General features: G+C 44.9%; 1 protein-coding gene across 2 annotated transcripts in view; it reads right to left on the bottom strand.

The window, feature by feature from the left end:
- Positions 1-22,678, bottom strand: part of LOC137346305 (interferon-induced very large GTPase 1-like) — a 60,355-nt gene extending 37,677 nt beyond the window's left edge. The window contains exons 1-2 of one of the 2 annotated variants that reach the window (XM_068009790.1): positions 22,628-22,678; positions 5,210-5,291 (exon numbers count right to left, since the gene is read on the bottom strand). In XM_068009790.1, coding sequence (XP_067865891.1) covers positions 5,210-5,267 — 58 coding nt within the window. In that variant the 5' untranslated portion in view covers positions 5,268-5,291; positions 22,628-22,678. Of the gene's footprint in view, positions 1-5,209; positions 5,292-20,591; positions 20,858-22,627 lie in introns of those variants that run through there. The other variant, XM_068009789.1, reaches the window with a different exon arrangement.
- Positions 22,679-23,067: the final 389 nt, after the last annotated feature.

Below are 23,067 nucleotides of genomic sequence, written 5' to 3'. Positions count from 1 at the left end.
CTGACACAGTATGTAGACAGGCCAACCAGGGGCGATGCCACATTGGATTTGGTACTGGGTAATGAACCCGGCCAGGTGTTAGATTTAGAAGTTGGTGAGCACTTTGGTGATAGTGATCACAATTCGGTTAGGTTTACCTTAGCGATGGGCAGGGGCAGGTATATACAGCAGGGCAAGAATTATAGCTGGGGGAAAGGAAATTATGATGTGATTAGGCAAGATTTAGGATGCGTAGGATGGGGAAGGAAACTGCAGGGGATGGGCACAATCGAAATGTGGAGCTTATTCAGGGAGCAGCTACTGAGTGTCCTTGATAAGTATGTACCTGTCAGGCAGGGAGGAAGTTGTCGAGCGAGGGAGCCGTGGTTTACTAAAGAGGTTGAAGAGCTTGTCAAGAGGAAGAAGAAGGCTCATGTTCGGATGAGACGTGAAGGCTCAGTTAGGGCGCTTGAGAGTTACAAGCTAGCCAGGAAGGATCTAAAGGGAGATATAAGAAGAGCAAGGAGAGGACACGAGAAGTCATTGGCGGATAGGATCAAGGAAAGCCCTAAGGCTTTCTATAGGTATATCAGGAATACAAGAATGACTAGAGATAGGTTAGGGCCAATCAAGGATAGTAGTGGGAAGTTGTGTGTGGAATCGGAGGAGATAGGGGAAGTGTTAAATGAATATTTATCGTCAGTATTTACAGTGGAGAAAGAAAATGTTGTCGAGGAGAATACGGAGATACAGACTAGTAGGCTGGATGGGATTGAGGTTCACAAGGAGGAGGTGTTAGCAATTTTGGAAAGTGTGAAAATAGATAAGTCCCCTGGGCCAGATGGGATTTATCCTAGGATTCTCTGGGAAGCCAGGGAGGAGATTGCAGAGCCTTTGTCCTTGATTTTTATGTCGTCATTGTCGACAGGAATAGTGCCGGAAGACTGGAGGATAGCAAATGTTGTCCCCTTGTTCAAGAAGGGGAGTAGAGACAGGCCTGGTAATTATAGACCTGTGAGCCTTACTTCGGTTGTGGGTAAAATGTTGGAAAAGGTTATCAGAGATAGGATTTATAATCATCTTGAAAAGAATAAGTTCATTAGAGATAGTCAGCACGGTTTTGTGAAGGGTAGGTCGTGCCTCACAAACCTTATTGAGTTTTTTGACAAGGTGACCTAACAGGTGGATGAGGGTAAAGCCGTGGATGTGGTCTATATGGATTTCAGTAAGGCGTTTGATAAAGTTCCCCACGGTAGGCTATTGCAGAAAATACAGAAGTATGGGATTGAAGGTGAATTAGTGCTTTGGATCAGAAATTGGCTAGCTGAAAGAAGACAGAGGGTGGTGGTTGATGGTAAATGTTCATCCTGGAGTATAGTTTCTAGTGGTGTACCGCAAGGATCTGTTTTGGGGCCACTGCTGTTTGTCATTTTTATAAATGACCTGGATGAGGGTGTAGAAGGGTGGGTTAGTAAATTTGCGGATGACATGAAGGTCGGTGGAGTTGTGGATAGTGCCGAAGGATGTTGTAGGTTACAGAGGGACATAGATAGGCTGCAGAGCTGGGCTGAGAGATGGCAAATGGAGTTTAATGCAGAAAAGTGTGAGGTGATTCACTTCGGAAGGAGTAACAGGATTGCAGAATACTGGGCTAATGGGAAGATTCTTGGTAGTGTAGATGAGCAGAGAGATCTTGGTGTCCAGCTACATAAATCCCTGAAAGTTGCCACCCAGGTTAATAGAGCTGTTAAGAAGGCATATGGTGTGTTAGCTTTTATTAGTAGGGGGATCGAGTTTAGGAGCCACGAGGTCATGCTGCAGCTGTACAGAACTCTGGTGCGGCCGCACCTGGAGTATTGTGTGCAGTTCTGGTCACCACATTATAGGAAGGATGTGGAAGCTTTGGAAAAGGTGCAGAGGAGATTTACTAGGATGTTGCCTGGTATGGAGGGAAGGTCTTACGAGGAAAGGCTGAGGGACTTGAGGTTGTTTTCGTTAGAGAGAAGGAGGAGAAGAGGTGACTTAATAGAGACATATAAGATAATCAGAGGGTTGGACAGGGTGGATAGTGAGAGCCTTTTTCCTCGGATGGTGATGGCAAACACGAGGGGACATAGCTTTAAGTTGAGGGGTGATAGATATAGGACAGATGTCAGAGGTAGTTTCTTTACTCAGAGAGTAGTAGGGGCGTGGAACGCCCTGCCTGCAACAGTAGTGGACTCGCCAACTTTAAGGGCATTTAAGTGGTCATTGGCTAGACATATGGATGAAAATGGAATAGTGTAGGTCAGATGGTTTCACAGGTCGGCGCAACATCGAGGGCTGAAGGGCCTGTACTGCGCTGTAATGTTCTATATTCTATGTTCAACCCAATCTCTCCTGATACTTCAATCCTGCCATCCCAGGAATCAGCCTAATAAATCTTCTTTGCACTCCCTCCATGGCAAGAACATCCTTCCTCAGATAAGGAGACCAAAACTGCACACAATACTCCAGATGTGGTCTCACCAAGCCCTTGTATAACTGCATTAAGACATCCTTGCTCCTCTACTCAAATCCTCTTGCAATGAAGGCCATCTGTCTTCCTAAGTGCTTGCTGCACCTGAATGCTTGCTTTCAGCGACTGGTGTACAAGGACACCCAGGTCTCATTGCACCTCCCCCTTTCCCAATCTATCACCATTCAGATAATAATCTGCCTTTCTGTTTTTACAACCAAACTGGATAACCTCACATTTATCCACGTTATACTGCATCTGCCATGCATTTGCCCACTCACTCAACTTGTCCAAATCACATTGGAGCCTCTTCGCATCCTCCTCATAGCTCACATTCCCCCCCCTCCCAGCTTTGTGTCATCTGCAAACTTGGAAATGTTACATTTTGTTCCCTCACCCAAGTCATTAATATATATTGTGAATAACTGGGGCCCAAGCACTGGTCCCTGAGGTACCCCACTAGTCACTCCCTGCCACCGGATAAAAGACCTGTTTTTTCCTACTCTGTTTCCTATCTGTCAACCACTTCTCAATCCATGCCAGTATATTACTCCCAATCCCATGTGCTTTAATTTTACATACTAACCTCTCATATGGGACCTTATCAAAAGCCTTCTGTAAATACAAATACACCACATCCACTGGTTCTCCCTTATCTATTCTACTAGTTACATCCTCAAAAGACTCCAGTAGATTTGTTAAGCGTGATTTCCCTTTCGTAAACCCATGCTGACTTTGTCCAATCCGGTTTATGCTTTCCAGGTATTCTGCTATCACATCCTTTATAATAGACTCTAGCATTTTCCCCACTACTGATTTGAAGCTAACTGGTCTGTAGTTCCCTATTTTCTCTCTCCCTCCTTTTTTAAATAGTGGGGTTACATTTGCCACCCTCCGATCTGTAGAAACTGCTCAAGAGTCTGTAGAATTTTGGAAGATGACCACCAATACATCCACTATTTCTTGGGCCACTTCCTTAAGTACTCTGGGATGTAGATTATCAGGCCCTGGGGATTTGTCAGTCTTTAACCCCCATTGATTTCCCCAACACCATTTGTTTACTAATACTGATTTCCTTCAGTTCCTCCCTCTCGTTAGACCCTTGGTTCCAGTGTCCTCCTTTGTGAAGACAGAACCAAAGTATGTGTTTAATTGTTCTGCCATTTCTTTGTTCCACATTATAATTTCCCCCCTTTCTAACTGTCAGGGACCTACATTTGTCTTCAATAATCTTTTCCTCTTCACATATTTATAGAAGCTTTTACATTCAGTTTTTATGTTCCCCGCAAGTTTACTCTCATACTCTATTTTAGTTTAGAGATACAGCACTGAAACAGGCCCTTCGGCCCAGCGAGTCTGTGCCGACCATCAACCACCCATTTATACTAATCCTACACTAATCCCATATTCCTACCACATCCCCACCTGTCCCTATATATTTCCCTACCACCTACCTATACTAGGGGCAATTTATAATGGCCAATTAACCTATCAACCTGCAAGTCTTTGGCATGTGGGAGGAAACCGGAGCACCCGGAGGAAACCCACGCAGACACAGGGAGAACTTGCAAACTCCGCACAGGCAGTACCCAGAATCGAACCCGGGTCCCTAGAGCTGTGAGGCTGCGGTGCTAACCACTGCGCCACTGTACACAGTGCCGCCCCTGCTTAATCAATCTCTTTGTCCTCCTTTGCTGAATTCTAAACTGTTCCCAATTCTCAGACTTGCTGCTTTTTCTGGCAGTTTTATATGTCTCCTCTTTGGATCTAATACTATCCCCAATATCTTTTGTAAACCACAGTTGAGCCACCTTTCCGGTTTTATTTTACACCAGACAGGAATGAATAATTGTTGTGATGGTCTTGTCTGGGACATTGTCTGTAAGGTATGATTTGGTGAGTATGACTATGTCAGGCTGTGCTTGACTAGTCTGTGGGACAGCTCTCCCAACCTTGGCACAAGTCCCCAGAAGTTAGTAAGGAGACTTTGCAGGGTCAACAGAGCTGGGTTTGCTGTTGTCATTTCTGGTGCCTAGGTTGATGCCGGGTCGTCCGTCCAGTTTCATTCCTTATCAACTTTATAGCGGTTAGGTATAACTGAGTGGCTTGCTAGGCCATTTCAGAGGGCATTTTAAGAATCAACCACAGTGCTGTGGGTCTGGAGTTAAATGTAGGCCAGATCAGATAAGGACAGCAGATTTCCTTCCCTGAAGGACATGAGTGAACCAGATGGATTTTTGCAACAATCGACAATGGTTTCATGGCCATCATTAGACTAGCTTTTTAATTCCAGACTTTTATTAATTGAATTCAAATTCCACCTTCTGCTGTGGTGGGATTCGAACCCATGACCCCAGAGGAACACCCTGAGTCTCTGGGTAATTAGTTCAGTGACACTGACACACACAAACCTACCTCTCACCCGATTCATTTTGACCCATTCACTGCACAGAGATCTCCACTGACCCCACATGTAACTATTGAGCTGGATGTCATTGTGACAGTTCCATGTCTCCCTCCATGGGTGCTGCAGGGATGGTCAGTCTGAGGACTCACATGGGGAACCAGTGAAAAGCACCCTGACTCTTTTCAATCAATTATTGGAACTGAAACAAATACTGACAAGTTATTGCAATATCTAGAGCAGTATCTATAACACCCAGACTTAATATTAATCAAACTTTGCAATCATCCTCAAACAGAAGTTAGATATTGTATTTAAACTCTCCTCACCAGAGGCTGCAGTCGGAGACAGCAACAGCAGAAAGCTGTAGAACACTTTCCAATCCATTCTTCAACCTCCAGAAGTCCGCTCCTAAACACAAAACATGAAAAACAATGCTTTACTCCAAATTGGCAACAGTGACTGAATAGCTTCGTGGAGAGCCGGCATGGACTGAATGGGCTGAATAGCCGCTTGTGTCGTAAAAACTCTAAGAAAACAAAAGCAAAATACTGCAGATGCTGGAAATCTGAAATAAAAACAAGAAATGCCAGAAGTACTCAGCAGGTCTGGCAGCATCTGTGGAGGGAGAAGCAGAGTTAATGTTTCAGCTCAAGACCCTTCTTCAGAACACTCTAAGGATCTTTGATTAAATAGCTCTCACATCAGCACATTGATGTGTCAGTGTGGGACAGTAAGTAGCAGACTTGCGTTTAAATCATTCAGCTGTGGATTTAATCCCTACTCCAGAGTTTGGACTGTACGGACAAACATTGTCTCATGCTCACACTTGTGCACACAAGCATTCTCTCTGCTGCATGCAGACAAATTATACAACTCAAGCATTGGCGCCAAGATTTATTGGGGACGTGGTGTAGTGTGTTGTTGGGGAGGTGGGGAGGGGGTGCTGGGGCAGCAGAGGGGAGAATCCTAGGGATGCGGAGGTTCAGTCCAATTTAACTATTATTTTATAATCCATTTTCCACCTGGAGACATTGGTTGCCCTTGGCAATTGGAGCCTGGGATTGGGGGCTGCACGGTGGGGAGGGGTGGATGGGGTTCAGAATCCAGAGCTTGAGGGTAAGGTGGGGATGTTTAATTGCGGGCAAGGCCTGAGATGGAGGGTTGGTGGGCCAGGAGGGTGGCCCTCAAATCAGAGCAGTGAGGAGAGACTGTAATCAGCAAACAGGCAGCTGAAGATTTGCTTGAGGGACCCAGGGGAATCAGTCCTACTCCTCTGGCCCACTGGGAGTGCAGGAGGCAGTCACACCCCATAGGATAGGGTCTTCTGATTTGGTCAGTAATCAGGAATAGGATGGTGTGACTGCATGTGAGGCAGGTAAAGGGGATCAAGAAGGCAGAAGTGGAGGAGCCTCAGCCCTTGCAATTGTCCAACAGGTTTGAAGTTATTTCAGCTTGTATGGATGAGAGCGAGGGCTGCAGGGTGGATGAGCAAACTGAACATGGCACCGTGGTACAGGAAACCATTCATGTGGGGGAGTAAATAAGAATGTAGTGGTCGGGGACAATATCGTCAGGTGAACAGACACCGTCCTCTGCAGTCAAGAGAGAAAATCCAGAAGGCTGTGTTTCCTGCCCGGCACCAGGATTCGGGACACCTGCTCAGGGCTGGAGCGGAATGTGTAATGGGAGGGGGAGGATCCAGTTGTCATGGCCCACATGGGTACCAATGACATAGATAGGACTAGGAAATAGGGTCTGCATAGGGTCGATGAGTAGCTAGGGGCTAACTTAAAAATTAGAACCTCAAAAGGTAATAATCTCTGGATTATTACCTGAGCCACAAGCAAATTGGAGCTGTGGGGTTTCTCCACAGACCTGGATCCAGTGCAGGAAGAGAGTCAATGAGCTCCTTCCTTCCACCAAGGTGACTCCTCCGTATGCACCTCCTCCTTGGGACTCGTATGTGGCTACATGGGAGGTAGTGCAACATGAGAAGGGAGTAACAAAGGCAATGGCAAGGGGGTGACTCAAACCCATATTCTGCCAGATGCATGGCTGCATCTTGTGGATAGCCGCCTTCTTTCAGAGGTCACCCCCACTACATCACCTGAGAGTGGATGTGAAGGGGATCTTTTTAGGAGACCCTATCAGGATGAGGGGCTGCCACTAACATAAATGTTTTGCTGTTCGTGCAAGGTCTTTGTGTGCCCCTCTTTCCACTTGCAAGAGAAACAGGACTATTACCCCAGCGAGACATCAAGGACTGGCGGCAGGCTTCCTGATGTGTCCTCTGCTGCCTGCAGAAGAGGAGGCTCCGGAGCCAGCGAGAGCCCAGGGTGTCCGTGCAATTGCGGTTGGAGAGACTGGGCGTCCACACAAGAGAGTGGGATTGTGTTCACGTCCTCCACCACACTTCTGGTGATCCACATCACACATGGGGCTGGATTTCAAAGCCCTTCTGCCATTGGGAATGTTAGTGGGGTTGGGGAAGCAATGACGATCGGTACAGCGGACGCCCATCACCGTCCCAATGGTGACTGGCCCCATGCCGATCTCGGCGACGGTCGCGAGGCCTCGTAGTGGCCACCCCGCCACTCAGCAACGTGATCGTGGGGGTAGGCACTGTGGTCATGCAAATCTCGGAAGCTCTATGAGGCGGTGCCCATGCGGGTGGGGGCATTTTTTTTTTTCCTTCGGCGGCGTTCTCTTAAAATGCAGCCCATGGTAGGCCTGACAAGATCTGAGCAAGCTAACCCACGCATGTTTGTATTCCCTCATACAGGTCATATTTTGGAGGCAAGCACAGATGCTGCAACTGGGGGCCTACCGTTGACCTCTGAGGAGAGGGAGAGCAGTCAGAGAATGCACCAACACATCATTCTCCTGCACCTTCCACCAGCATAGATACTCTCACGTTGGAGGGTATGTGCTCAGGCTTACAATCAGGGTCAGAAGCTGGTGAGAATACCATGCACACGCCGGGTTTGTGTCCAGGCCCATGCTGAACCCCAGGCGGACGAGGAGCCTCTGGTGTTGACGGAACAGGGCATTCTGGAGTTGGAGAGAACTAAGGGAACATCTGGCGGAGATGCCAGAGGCCATGTGCAGCCTTGAGCAGTTCATCTATGCCATAAGTGCTGCCACGTCTCAGGCGTGTGTGATCATGGCTTCCTCCATTGAGAGGTTGGCGACCCTCATGGAGAGCGAGATTCCACAGACATGCACAGACCTGCACACCATCGCCTTAGCCATGAGCTCAGTGCAGCAGTGGCAAGGAGAGAGAAGGATGAGGTGCCTGCAGTCTCCTCCAGCTCCTCGTCCTTCTCTGGTCAGCAGGGAGGTTCAGCTGAGCCTTGAAAGGAGGAGAGGCGGCCTTCACATCTGGGGCTCCCTCCAGGGTGCGTTGAGTGCGGACAGCAGCTCCTCGGCCCCTCTGCCAGCAATCGCAGCTCCGGCAGCCATGACACCCGAGGAGGTTCCTGCACCTGTACGGAATCCCTCAGGCAGCCAGCGGATGCCCATTATCAATCCAGGCGAAGGGACATCTTGATCAGCAGTCTGCCTCCATCTGTGCTGCCAGCTCAGGGGTTGCACTGCATGGAAGCAGACGAAAACATATAATGAGTAGCCAGCACACTTGGGGCTTCATGGGTGTATTAATTGCATTTTTTATATTGGTTCCTCCAATTGTGCTAATAAGTAGAGGTCAGATTCATTGCTGTAAGTGGCTCATGCTTTCATTGCTGAATTGTGAGAGGCAACCTTGACCCTTACTTCCTCAATGGGCTACCAGGCCGCATTTGGTCAGTATCTCAGATGTTTGAGCATGTTGTGAAGCTGGGTGCTAGGCACTGGAGTGCAGTAGGAAGAGGCAACAGGTGGAATCCAGTGAGGTGAGTCTTTACTGAGTTCACTTTGAGAGGCCATCACGGTGGCTGGAAGTGGATAAGTCCGATTGTCTCTGGCCTCCCTTACCGTCTCTCAATGGCCTCTGCCTCGGGTGCAAGGGGTTCAAGATCCAGTGCTGCCTGCTGATTAGACTCTTCCACGCCCTTCTTGTGGGTGAGGACTGGCGATCAATCATGTCCTTTTCATGCAAGGCCTCCACCCTCTGCAGGGCTAGATTGTGCAGAGCACAGCAGACCACCATGACATGTGTGACCTTCACTGGAGTTTACTGCAGGGCTCCACTGGATCGATGGTGGAGACATGGCAATTGTTCCTCTGCTGCAGTGCAAGGGGCCCTCTCATGTATCAGTAACAATGTCTTCAATGGGTAGCCATTGTTCCTGAGGATCCATCTCTGAAGGTGAGCAGTGGCAGTCGGGGGGGGGTGGGGGGGGTTATTAAAAGCTGTGGTACTTGGCACTTTCAAAGTATGTAGGCATCATGGCTGCTTCCCGGGAAGCAGGCACACACCTACGGGAATGTTTCTGGTGATCGCAGACCAATTAGACATTGATGGAATGGAAGCCCATCCTGTTGATGAAGACCACTGGATACGCTGTGTGAGCCTTGATGACCGTATGTGTGCAGTCAATGACACCCTGCACCTGGGGGAATCCAGTAATGGCCCCGGAGCCAATGGCCCTCTCTGCCTGACTGTCAGGGTCAGTCCAGCACTGCACATAGTTGCTGGCCTTCCTGAACAAGGCATTGGTCACCTCCTTGGTGCAGCGGTGGGCTGCTGCCCGAGAGACCCCACACATGTTTCCATCGGATCCCGGGGAAGAGCCAATGTAGGAATTGAGTGTCATGGTGATATTCAGAGCTACGGGCAGTGGGTGTCCACTGAAGCCCATGGGTCACAGCTCATTCTGTGGCATGGTGTATAAGTCAGTGACGGCCTCCCTGGAGAGCCGTAGTCTTCACTGACACTGCCACTCAGATATTTGCAGGTATTTGAGGCGAGTCCGATAGACTGTTTGGCAGGGATAGGTCCTTCTTGGCATAGTTGGCTGCTGCTGCTCTCCTATTGGAGCTCCACGGGCAGACCCAGCTGGATCCTGGCCCTCCTTCACTCTGAGCCACTGCTGCATGGCATGGGGGTCCACAAAGACTGGATATGAGACCCATGCCAGCTGATCTCTGCCCCTCCCGTGAGTTGTCCTTGCAGAGACGAACGTGCCTTGGGACATTACTTTGCTACTCCTCTCTGAACATGTGTTAATGTCCCTCAGTGCCCAACCTTGCAGGGAGCCCAGCACCCAGGTCTGTGCCTAGCCTTGCACCCAAGACTGAGCTCACCCTTGCAGAGAGCTCGGCATCGCAGGCAAACATGACCTCTGCTCCCCTCTCTTCCCTTATCCAGTGCTGCTTTTCCACAGCATCACTGAAGCCTCACCTCAAGTGCCACCACATTTAAACAGTCGGTGATCTAAAGGCATGTGATCCCTGCGCGCCATTGACTAAATTTGAAACCCCCCATACAACCATAGAAAAATTAGGGCACAGAAGGAGGCCATTCAGCCCGTCGTGTCATGCCGGCTGAAAAAACTAGCTGCCCAATCTAATTCCCCCTTCCAGCACCTGGTCCGTAGCCTTGCAGGTTACGGCACTTCAGGTGCATGTCCAGGTACCTGTTAAATGAATTGAGGGTTTCTGCCTTCACCACCATTCCGGGCAGCGAACTTCAGATACCCACCACCCTCTGGGTGAAAACATTTTTCCTTATGTCCCCTGCAATCCTTCTACCAATCGCCTTAAATCTGTGCCCCCGGTAATTGACCTCTCCGCTAGGGGAAACAGGTCCTTCCTGTATTTCGGCTCCTCAATTTTCTACACCTCAGTTAAGTCACCCCTCAGCCTCCTCTGTTCTAAGGAAAACAACCCTAGCCTATCCCATCTTTCCTCATAGCTGCAACTTTCAAGGCCTGGCAACATTCTTGTAAATCTCCCCTGTACTCTCTCCAGTGTAACTATGTCCTTTCTGTAATATGGTGACCAGATCTGTACGCAATACTCCAGCTGTGGCCTAACCAGTGTTTTATACAGTTCCAGTATCACATCCCTGCTTTTGTATGCTATACCTTGGCCAATAAAGGAAAGCATACGAATTAGGAGCAAGAGTAGGCCACTCGGCCCTTCAAGCCTGCTCCGTCATTCAATAAGTTCATGGCTGAACTGATTACTCCACATTTCCACCTGCCACCCGATAACCTTCCACCCCCTTGCTTATCAAGAATCTATCTACCTCTGCCTTAAAAATATTCAAAGACTCTGCTTCCACTGCCTTTTGAGGAACAGAATTCCAAAGACTCACGACCCTCTGAATGAAAACATTTCTCCTTATCTCGGTCTTAAATGGGCAACCCTTTATCTTTAAACAGTGACCCCTAGTTTTAGATTGTCCTACAAGAGGAAACATCCTTTCCACATCCACCTTGCCAAGGCCCCTTCAGATCTTATATCTTTCAATCACGTCACCTCTTACTCTTCTAAATTCTAGTGGATACAACCTAGCCTGTCCAATCCTTCCTCGTAAGACAGCCTGCCCATTCCATTTATTAGTCTAGTACACCTTCTCTGTACTGCCTCCAATGCATTTACATCTTTCCTTAAATAAAGGAGCCCAGTACTGTGCACAGTCCTCCAGATGTGGTCTCACCAATGCTGAAGCATAACCTCCCTACTTTTGTATTCAATTTCCCTCACAATAAACGATAACATTCTATTAGCTTTCCTAATTATGTGCTGTACCTGCATACTGACATTTTGTGATTCATGCACTAGGACACCCAGATCCCGCTGCATCTCAGAGCTCTGCAATCTCTCACCATTTAGATAATATGCTTTTTTTTTTTAAATTCTTCCTGCCAAAGTGGACAATTTCACACTTTGCCACATTATACTCCATTTGCCAGGTATTTGCCCGCTCACTTAACCTATCTATATCCTTTGTAGCCTCCTAATGTCCTCTTCACAACTTACTTTCCTACCTATCTTTGTGTCATCAGTAAATTTAGCAACCAAACCTTAGGTCCCTTCATTTAAGTCATTTATATAAATTGTAAAAAGTTGAAGCCCCAGCACAGATCCCTGTAGCACACCACTGGTTACATCTTGCCAACCAGAAAATGACCCATTTATGCCTACTGTTTCCAGTTAGCTAGCCAATCTTCTATCCATGCCAATATGTTATCCCCTACACCATGAGCTTTTCTTTTCTGCAATAACCTTTGATTTGGCACCTTATCAAATGCTTTCTGGAACCAAGTACAATGCATCCACTGGTTCACCTTTATCCACAGCACATGTAACTCCCTCAAAGAACTCCAATAACTTGGTTAAACATGATTTCTCTTCACAAAACCATGTTGACTCTGCCTGATCACCTTGAATTTTTCTAAATGCCCTGCTATAACGTCTTTAATAATAGCTTCTAACATTTTCCCGAAGGCAGATGTTAAGCTAACTGGCCTGTAGTTTCCTGCTTTCAGCCTCCCTCCCTTTTTGAATAAATGAGTTACATTCACTATTTTCCAATCTAATGGAACCTTCCCCAAATCTAGGGAATTTTGGAAAATTAAAACTAACACATCAACTATCTTACTAGCCACTTCTTTTAACACCCTAGGATGAAGTCCATCAGGACCCAGGGACTTGTCAGCCCGCAGCTCCAACAATTTGCTCAGTGCCACTTCCCTGGTGATTGTAATTTTCTTGAGTTCCTCCCTCCCTTCCATTTCCTGACTTACAGCTAATACTGGGATGTTACTTGTATCCTCAATAGTGAACACCGATGCAAAATGTCTGTTCAATTCATCTGCCATCTCCTTATTATCCATTATTAATTCCCCAGACTCACTTTCCAAAGGACCAACGCTCACTTTGTTCACTCTTTTCTTTTTTAAATGTCTATAGAAACTCTTACTATCTGTCTTTATATTTCTAGTTAGCTTTCTCTCATACCCTAATTTTATCTTCCTTATCAACCTTTTAGTCATTCTTTGCTTTTTTTAATCTTCTGTCCAATCTTCTGACCTGCCTTCCATCTTTGCACAATTATAGGCTTTTTCTTTAAGTTTAATACTATCTTTAACTGTTTTAGTTAACCACAGATGGTGGGTCCCACCCTTGGAATTTTTCTCTCTTGTTGAAATGTGCCTATTTCATGTATTCTGAAAAATCCCCTTAAATGTCTGCCACTGCATCTCTATTGACCTATCCCTTAACCTAATTTGCCAGTTCACTTTAGCTAGCTCTGCTTACATGCCTTCATAATCAGCCTTATTTAAGTTTTAAATACTAGTCTTGGACCCACTCTTCTCTCCCTCAAACTGAATATAAAATTCAATCATATTATGATCGCTGCTACCTAGGGGTGCCTTAACTATGAGGTCATTAACTAATCCTATCTCATTGCACAATACCAGGTCTAGTATAGCCTGCTCTCTGGTTGGCTCCAGAACGTATTGTTCTAAGAAATCCCGATAACATTCTACGTGCTCCTCATCTAGGCTACCTCTGCCCATCTGATTTTTCCAGTCTATATGTAGCTGAAAATCCCACATGATTATCACTGTACCTTTCTGACAGCTGCCATTATTTCTTCCTTTATACCCGGTCCTACAGTGTGGTTAACGTTAGGTGACCTGTACACCAATCCCACAAGTGATTTCTTGCCTTTATGATTTCTCATCTCTACCCAAACTGCTTCTGCATCCTGGTCTCCTGAACTTAGGTCATCTCTCTGTATTGTGCTAATAGCATCATTAATTAACAGAGCTTCCTGTCCTTCCTAAATGCAGTGTACCCTTCAATATTCAGGTCCCAATCTATGTCAGTCCTGCAGCCATGTCTGTAATGATCATTGGATCATATTTATTTCTATTTGCACGCTTAGTTCAGCTGTTTTGTTTTGAATGCTTCATGCATTCAGATACAGAGCCTTTAGTTTTGTCCTTTTATTATTAATGTAATTATCTGTTAATTTACTCTTAGATTTGTATGCTCTGTCAATTCCTGTCACAATCTGTTTATCATTTCCCATATTAATACCTTTCTCTTGCCTTGTCTCTACTCCTTGATTTAATATATCTTCCCAGATTTGATCCCTTGCCCCCACTATTCAGTCTAAAACTCTCTACTTGCCTAGTTATGCGGCTCACTAGAACACTGGCTTCAGCATGGTTCAGGTGTAGACTGTCCCAAAGGTTCAGTTCTGAAGGGTCACTGACCTGAAACGTTAACTCTGCTTCTCTCTCCACAGATGCTGCCAGACATGCAGAGTATTTCCAGCATTTCCTGTTTTTATCCCAAAGGTACAGCCGCCACTTTCCCCAGTACTGGTGCCAGTGCCCCACGAACCAGAACCAACTTACCACACCAGTCATTGAGCCACGTATTAATTTCTCTCATATTATTTGCCCTATGTCAATTTGTGCGTGGCTCAAGTAATAATCCAGAGATTATTACCTTTGAGGTTTGCTTCTTAATTTGGTGCCTAGTTCCTCATACTGACTATGCAGAACCTCTTTCCTTGACCTGCCTATGTCACTGGTACCAACATGGACCATGATGACTGGATCCTGCCCCTCCCACTGTAAGTTCCTCTCCAGCCCTGAGCAGATGTCCTAAACCTTGGAACCGGGCAAGCAACACAGCCATCTGGACTCTCGCTCTTCGCTGCAGAGAACAGTGGCAATCCCCCTAAGTATACTGTCCCCTCCTACCACTACATTCTTTTTTCCTCCCTCTGCTTGAATGGCTTCCTTTACCATGGTGCCATGGTCAGGTTGTTCATCCACCCTGCAGCCCCCACTCTCATCCAAACAAGCTGAAAGACCCTCAAACCTGTTGGACAATCGCAAAGGCTAAGGCTCCTGCACTCCTGCCCTCTGGGTCCCCTTACTTGTCTCAGCTGCAGCCACACTCTCCTGTCCCTGACCACTGACCAAATCAGAAGACCCTATCCTAAAGCATTCCATATGCCTTCTTCACCACTCTATCCATCTGTCCTGCCACCTTCAGGGACCTGTGGACATGCACTCCAAAGTCTTCTACCCCTATCAATATCCTCCTGTTTATTGTGTATTCTCTTGCTTTATTTGCCATCCCCAAGTGCATTACCTCGCACTTCTCTGGATTGAATTCCATTTGCCACTTCTCTGCAGACTCAACCAAACCATTGATATCATTCTGGAGTCTACAGCCATCCAAGTCACTATCAACTACACAGCCAATTTTGTGTCATCAGTAAATTTCCCAATCATGCCTCCCACATGAAAGTCCAATTCATTAATATATACCACATACAGCAAGGGTCCCAACACTGAGCCCTATAGAACGCCACTGGAAACTGCTTTCCATTCACAAAAATATCCGTCAACTACTACCCTTTATTTCCTGCCACTAAGCCAATTCTGGATCCAACCTGCCACATTCCCCTATATCCGATGGGCTTTAATTTTACTGACCAGTCTGCCATGCGGGACCTTGTCAAATGCCTTACTAAAATCCATGTAGATCACATCCACTACATTACCCTCATCAATCCTCCTTGTTACTTCCTCAAAAAACTCAATCAAGTTAGTAAGCCATGACCTACATTTAACAAATCCATTCTAACTATCCCTGATTAATCCGTGCCTTTCTAAGTGGCAGTTTATCCTGTCTCTCAGAATTGATTCTAATAATTTACCCACCACCAAGGTCAGACTGATCGGCCTATAATTTGACCTGTCGCTCACACCCTTTGTAAACAATGGTATAACGTTCACAGACCTCCAATCATCTGGTACCTCACCTGTACCTTGAGGATTTAAAGATGATCCTCAGCACATCTGCTATTTCCTCCCCGGCTTCCTTTAACAACCTGGGATGCAATCCATCCAGCCCTGGCGATTTATCTATTTTCAATGATGTCAGACCCTCTACTACTTCCTCTCTCATTATGCTTATCGTATCTAATATTTCACACTCCTCCTTTTTAACTACAATGTCTGCATCGACCCTCTCTATTGTGAAGACAGAGAAAAAAAACTCATTAAGAACCCTACCCACATCTTCTGCATCCACGCATAAGTTTTCTTGTACATCTGATAGGCCCTACCCTTTTCTTAGTTATCCTCTTGCTTTTAATATATTGATAAAGCATCTTTGGGTTTTCCTTGATTTTACCTGCCAATAATTTTTCATGTCCTCTTTGCTTTTCTAATTTTCTTTACTTCATCCCCGCACTTTCTATATTTGTCTAGGCTTTCTAAGTATTAAGATTTTTGTGTTCATAAGCTTTATTTTTCTGCTTTAACTTATCCTGTAAGCTTCTAGATAGCCAGGGGGCTCTAGATTTGGCAGTACCCTCTATCTTTGTGGGGACATGCCTACACTGTGCCTGTAGTATCTCGCTTTTGAATGCCTCCCACTGGTTTGCCATTGATTTTCCTTCAAGTAACTGTATCAAGTCCACTTTCGCCAGGTCACCTCAGTTTCAGAAAATTTGCTGTCCCCCAATTTAGAACTTTTACTCCTGTTTTATCTTTGTCCTTTTCCATGATTATGCTAAAACTAACTATTATGGTCACTATCTCCAAAATGGTCACCCACTGCTACTTAATCCACTTGCCCAGCTTAATTACTGAAGACTAAATGTAGAATTGCACCCCCTCTTCTTGGGCTTGTTACGTGCTGGCTAAAAAAGTTCACTTGAAAGCAATTCAAGAATTTTGTGCCCTCTATTATTCACACTGTTAGTATCCCAGTTGATATTAGGGTAGTTGAAATCACCAACTATTATTGCCCTATAGTTTTTCCACTCAGAAATTTGCCTACATATTTGCTCTTCTATCTCCCTCCCTACTATTTGGGGGTCCATAGTACACTCCTCAGTGTGGCTGCCCCTGTTTAATTTCTGAGCTCCACCCATGTGGCCTCATTTGATGATTCATTTAGCATATCATCCCTCTTCAGAGCTGTTATTTATTCCTTCACTAATAATGCTACACCCCTTCCTTTTTTTTATCTCTCTCTCTCTATCCTGCCTAAAAACTCTAACCAGGGATGTTGAGCTGCCATTCTTGCCCCTTTAAGCCAAAATTTGCTAACATTTTCAATGAAAATGTATTCTAACTAAATGTTCACCAATTCAAAAACTTTTATTTTCATTATTCCACAAACATTCATTCCCTCCATCACTGATGCACAGTGGCAGCAGTGTGTACCATCTACAAGATGCACCGCAACAACTCACCAAGGCTTCTTTGACCCCACCTTGCAAACCTGTGACCTCGCCCATCTAGAAGGGCAAGGGCAGCAAATGCACTGGAACATCACCACCTGCAAGTTCCCCTCCAAGTCACACACCATCCTGACTTGGAACTATATCGCCGTTCCTTCACTGTCGCTGGGTCGAAATCCTGGAAATTCCTTTCTAACAGCACTGTGGGTATACCTACCCCACATGGACTGCAGCGGTTCAAGAAGGCAACTCACCACCACCTTCTCAAGGGCAATTAGGGATGGGCAATAAATACTGGCCTAACCAGCAATGCCCACATTCCATGAATTAATAAAAAAAACCTGCCACTGCTTTGTAGCAGCAACGTCGCCTTGGAGCTTCCCACCCCAGACAAAATCCACAACAGTCGTCATGACTTCAGATTTCCAGGCAAATGTGTCCACTGATTTTTCAACCCCCCCACTCCTACACTCTGACTCCAGCTGGCCGGACAAAATCCATCACATTTTCCCACACATGCACAGTTCTTGTCCCACACACATTGTCAAATACTCACACATACACAATCACAAACCCACATTGTCTCAAATACACACACATGCACAGGCAGTCATGCATTGGGAGGAAGCAGACATAGTCGAGATTACTGAGTCATGACTACAGAAAAATCAGGACTGGGAATTAAACATATTTAGAGAAGGTAGGGAGGGAAAAAGGGGAGGTGGAGTAGATGTGCTTAGTAGGAATGACATAATGGCAGTAGGAAAAAGGGATACAGCTATCAACAAGACAAAAATAGAATCCATATGAATAGAGATAGAAGATAACAAAGGATCAATCACACTAATGTGTGTAGTCTACAGACCACCCAACAGCAGAAGGGAGGTGACACTTGGGGCAAACTTTCCCTTTCCTGAATCAGCTTGTTCAGCCGTCAAAAGAAATGCAGTAGATGATCTCATCTGACCTCAGCAAAGTTCCGAGGCTGCATTTCCATCATCTCTCACAGATGGAAGGATGCGAATCACAGACTACCTAACAGCAGAAGGGAGGTGGAGGAAGAAATGTGCAGACAAATTAGTGAACTGAGTAAAAAAAACATAGAATAATAATCATGGGAGATTTCAACTACTCTGATATTAATTGGACAGAAGCAATCAATGAAGGGGATAAAAGGAATGGAACTTTTACAATGTGTACAAGACTCCTTTCTAATCCACTAAGTAAAACGCCCAAGGTAAAATTTGCTATTGGATCATATATTGAGAGGGAAAAGTAGGGGAACATCAAAGCAATAGTAACAATAATATAATACACTTTAAAATGATCATAGAGAAGGACATAAGCATGATGAAAACCAGGTTAATAGATTGGAGAAAAGCTGATTTTGAGGGGCTAAGAGGAGAACTCGGGAAAATAAAATTGGACAACAATATTGACAAGTAACAATCTAGTACAACAATGGGAAACAATTAAAACAGTGTTCAACAAAGTGCAGGATAATATATTCTGCTAAAAAGAACTAAAAAAAGTCTAAATACACCAACCACTAAAACTTGTGCCACAGGTTAGCGACAACAGACAAAAACCAAACCAAGCACTCGGGTTTATTTCCAAAGGGATAGAAATGAAAAGTAGGGAAACCTTGGATTAGATCACAGATAGTACTGTGTGCAGTTCTGGGCACCATATTCTTTCTTTTTTCTTCTTCTTCTTCTTTGGCCTCCTTATCTCGGGAGACAATGGGTAAGTGCCTGGAGGTGGTCAGGTTTGTGGAGCAGCGCCTGGAGTGGCTATATAGGCCAATTCTAGAGTGACAGACTCTTCCATAGGTGCTGCAGAAAGATTTGTTTGTCGGGGCTGTTACACAGTTGGCTCTCCCCTTGCGCTTTTGTCTTTTTTTCCTGCCAACTGATAAGTCTCTTCGACTCGCCACACTTTAGCCCCGCCTTTATGGCTGCCCGCCAGCTCTGGCGAACGCTGGCAACTGACTCCCACGACTTGTGATCAATGTCACAGGATTTCATGTCGCGTTTGCAGATGTCTTTAAAGCGGAGACATGGACGGCCGGTAGATCTGATACCAGTGACGAGCTCGCTGTACAATGTGTCTTTGGGGATCCTGCCATCTTCCATGCGGCTCACATATTATAAATAAACCATAATATAAAAAGGATATCGAGGCATTGGAGTAGGTGCAGAGGAGCTTTACAAGGATAATACCAGAAATGCCTGGGTATACATATCAGAATAGGATGAACAGGCCCCCACCAAGCTGAACTGAGGGGCTGGATCCATGGGAAACCCCTCGAACTGTATCGGGAAAATTTTCATTTGCTGTAAAATGTAAAAATGTAATTGGCACGACAAATGTGAAATGGAAGGGTTGTGAGGCAACTCATGATTGTAATGAAGCAAACAGACCTCCTTTGCACTGTTTGTATTTTTGACTTGGTGCTGTTTGAAACTGATAATGTAATATTTGCAGATTTTTATGAATAAAGTTTATTTTGGAAATAAAAATTTTAAAAAAGGAACAGGCTGGGTCTCTTTTCTGTTGCAAAAAAAGTCTGAGGGGTGATCTAACAGAGGTCTTTAAAATTACGGAAGTTTTTGACAGAGTGAATTGAGAGAGAATGTTTCCACTTGTGGGGAAGAGATAACAAGAAGATATAAATATAAGATTGTCACTGAGAAATTAATACGGAATTCAGGGCAAAGGTCTTCACCCAACGTGTGGTGAGAATATGGAACTTGCTACCACAGTGGGTGGTTGAAGCAAATTGTATAGATGCATTTAGGGGAGGCTGAATAAGCATATGAGAGAGAAGAGAATAGAAGGTTAAACTAATAGATTTAGAAGAGGAAAGACAGGATTAAGCTTGAGTGGAGTATAAACACAGCATGGACTATTTGAGCTGAATGCCCTGTTTCTGTGCCATATATCCTACATACTCTGATGTAACATAAGCACACATTGTGTCACTCTCTCACACACACAGTACCACATACACTGCCCCAGTCCCTCTCATGCACACAAACATTGCCCCTCCTACACACACATTGCTCCCCATCCCCATCAACACAAACGACACCCGACCACCACAACACACACATATATTGTCACACACAAGCATGGTTAAAGTCATTCACGTAATGTGGGCGTTGTTGGTAAGGTCAGCCATTATTGCCCCTCCCTAATTGCCCTCGAGAAGATGGCGGTGAGATTGTTTGTTGAATCGATGCACTTTATGTGGTGTAGGTACACCCACGATGCTGTTAGGGGTGGAGCTCCAGTGACAGTGGGGTCAGGATCGCACACGCACGCACACAATCATGCTCTCACACTAATGTGATACATTCACACGCAACTGAATGGTGTCTCACTCTCAACTACTATTACACTCACACTACCATTGTCACACTCACCCACACTCTCATTGTCTAACACTAATACACAAGCACATTCTCACTCATACAGATAAACAGGTAGCCTCACTCTCACACTATAGATGAAATTATTTCACTGACCAGTACATGAAGTGTCTGTTATCCAGTTGAGGGAGAATTGCTGTCGTAACACGATGGGACTAGTGCTTTCACTGAGATTTCACCTCCAAGAAAACTGGGTCAGACTCTCCTGACTGGTGAGAGATGAAGTCAGGCTCCGAGTGTTTCAGTGATTAAACGTCTCGTGTCGAACAGTTTTGGATTTGCAGTAATGGTGCTGTCAGATCCAGAAAAGGATTCTTTACAATAGACACTGATGCATCCGACTGTGTTTGCAGATAACTACATTCTGAACTTGTACAGGAAATGCTGCAGGTTTCTCGGAAAGACTCAGAGGTGGAGTCGTGACAGATTTACTTTCAGTTTGTTTATCAGTTTTTCTCCACAATGAAACCATTTCCCAGAAATGGCAACATTTGAGAGTGTGAGGCTACCTGTTTATGTGTATGAGTGTGAGGGTGTGCTTGTGTATTAGTGTTATAATGTGGGTAAGTGTGACAATGGTTGTGCGAGGTTAATAGTAGTTGTGAGAGTGTGAGACATCATTCAGTTGTATGTGAATTTATCACATTAGGGTGAGGCAATGTTTGTGTCCATGTGTTTAAGTGCGAGAGCATGAAGGCATACTTGTGTGCAGATGAGTGTGAGATAATGCTTGTATGTGTGAGATACAATAGTGGCGTGTGTGTGTATAACATCATGTTTGCAAGTGTGAGAGTGCTAGAGTCCCATTCCTGCTGGTTTGATAAAATCCAGCAAATTTTCCCACGTATACACAGACACTGTCCCACACACATTATCACACACACTATTCCACAGACACACTTTGTGCCACACATACACATACATGTACACACATATATTGTCAGACACACACACATAATTAGCGAGAGACAGCATGGTTTTGTGAAGGGGAGGTCATGTCTTACTAATTTGATTGAGTTTTTTGAGGAAGTGACAAAGATGATTGATGAAGGAAGGGCAGTGGATGTTATCTATACGGACTTTAGTAAAGCCTTTGACAAGGTCCCACATGGCAGACTGGTACAAAAGGTGAAGTCACACGGGATCAGAGGTGAGCTGGCAAGATGGATACAGAACTTGCTCGGTCATAGAAGAAAGAGGGTAGCAGTGGAAGGGTGCTTTTCTGAATGGAGGGATGTGACTAGCAGTGTTCCGCAGGGATCAGTGCTGGGACCTTTGCCATTTGTAGTATATATATATATATATATATAAATGATTTGGAGGAAAATGTAGCTGGTCTGATTAGTAAGTTTGCAGACGACAAAGGTTCGTGGAGTTGTGGATAATGATGAGGATTGTCAGAGGATACAGATCGGTTGGAGACTTGGGCGGAGAAATGGCAGATGGAATTTAATCCGGACAAATGTGAGGTATAGGGGAACTCTTGGGTGAAAGTAAAAGTCAAATGGGGAGTGGTTGATTGAAATTTTAAGTTTAAAGTCTAAGACTTTACATTCAGTTGAGATTTTAGCTTTAAAATATAAGTGATTACAAATTGTAGTAAGTTAGTAGTGTTTGTTTTAACTCTTGTGCAATAAAGTTTTTCTCATTTAAAACATGAAATGTTGTGGCATCATTCTTTCAGGAATAACTGGGAGTGCAATTTTTTTTAAAATGGCTGGTCTCTATCCAGATGATAACAATATTCTCCTAAATTCTGCATAATAATACTCCTTTTAATAAAGCAAAATACTGCAGAATCTGGAAATCTGAAATTAAAACAAAATGCTGGAAATACTCATGATGAAAGGTCATCGAGCTGAAACATTAACTCTCTTTCTCTGCCCACAGATGCTGCCAGACCTGCTGAGTATTTCAGCATTTTCTGTTTCTATTTCTAGTTTACTTCCTTATCTCTACCTCTTTGTTCTAGCAGGTTGGACGAGCTGGTCTAAAAGGAAAAAGTAATTCACTTGGCTCCAACCATTAAAGTTAAACTAACCAAATAGAATCATCCAAAACATAGTCTTGTACACCAGAGCTAAATTTCAATAATAGTAACTGAAAGTATAAACAAATCTATATATACTTACTGGTAGGATATTCCTCAGCGATTGCTAACTACTGGCAGATCCACCAAGTCCTCAGCATAGAATACCAAATCATAACTGAAAGTAAGCCTATTTATACACCTTGAAGGCAGTCTAGAAGCAATTTCTGAACCTATCAATTCATAGATTATTGTCACATGATCTTTATATGCTACACCTGCCATTCTTATTAAACTACTGTAGTATTTTGGGGTAGAAATTGCGATATGTGGCCAAGGTGGTCATCCATAGGTCTAGACTGGACAGGGTCATTGGGGTGTTTGCAGGGCTGCTGTCTCTCTTCTGTGGATACCTTCACGTTTGGGTGTCCCGGTTGAGGGAGGTCACAGTGTCTCTCAGTACACTTGAGGCTTCCATGAACAGTGGGCACTGGGAGGGACTGGCGTATGTAGCATATTCAGGGAATAACATTATGATTTAAT

Source organism: Heterodontus francisci, chromosome 29, assembly GCF_036365525.1.
Source record: "Heterodontus francisci isolate sHetFra1 chromosome 29, sHetFra1.hap1, whole genome shotgun sequence".
NCBI classification, from domain to species: domain Eukaryota; kingdom Metazoa; phylum Chordata; class Chondrichthyes; order Heterodontiformes; family Heterodontidae; genus Heterodontus; species Heterodontus francisci.
This window is presented reverse-complemented; position numbering and strand designations above follow the sequence as displayed.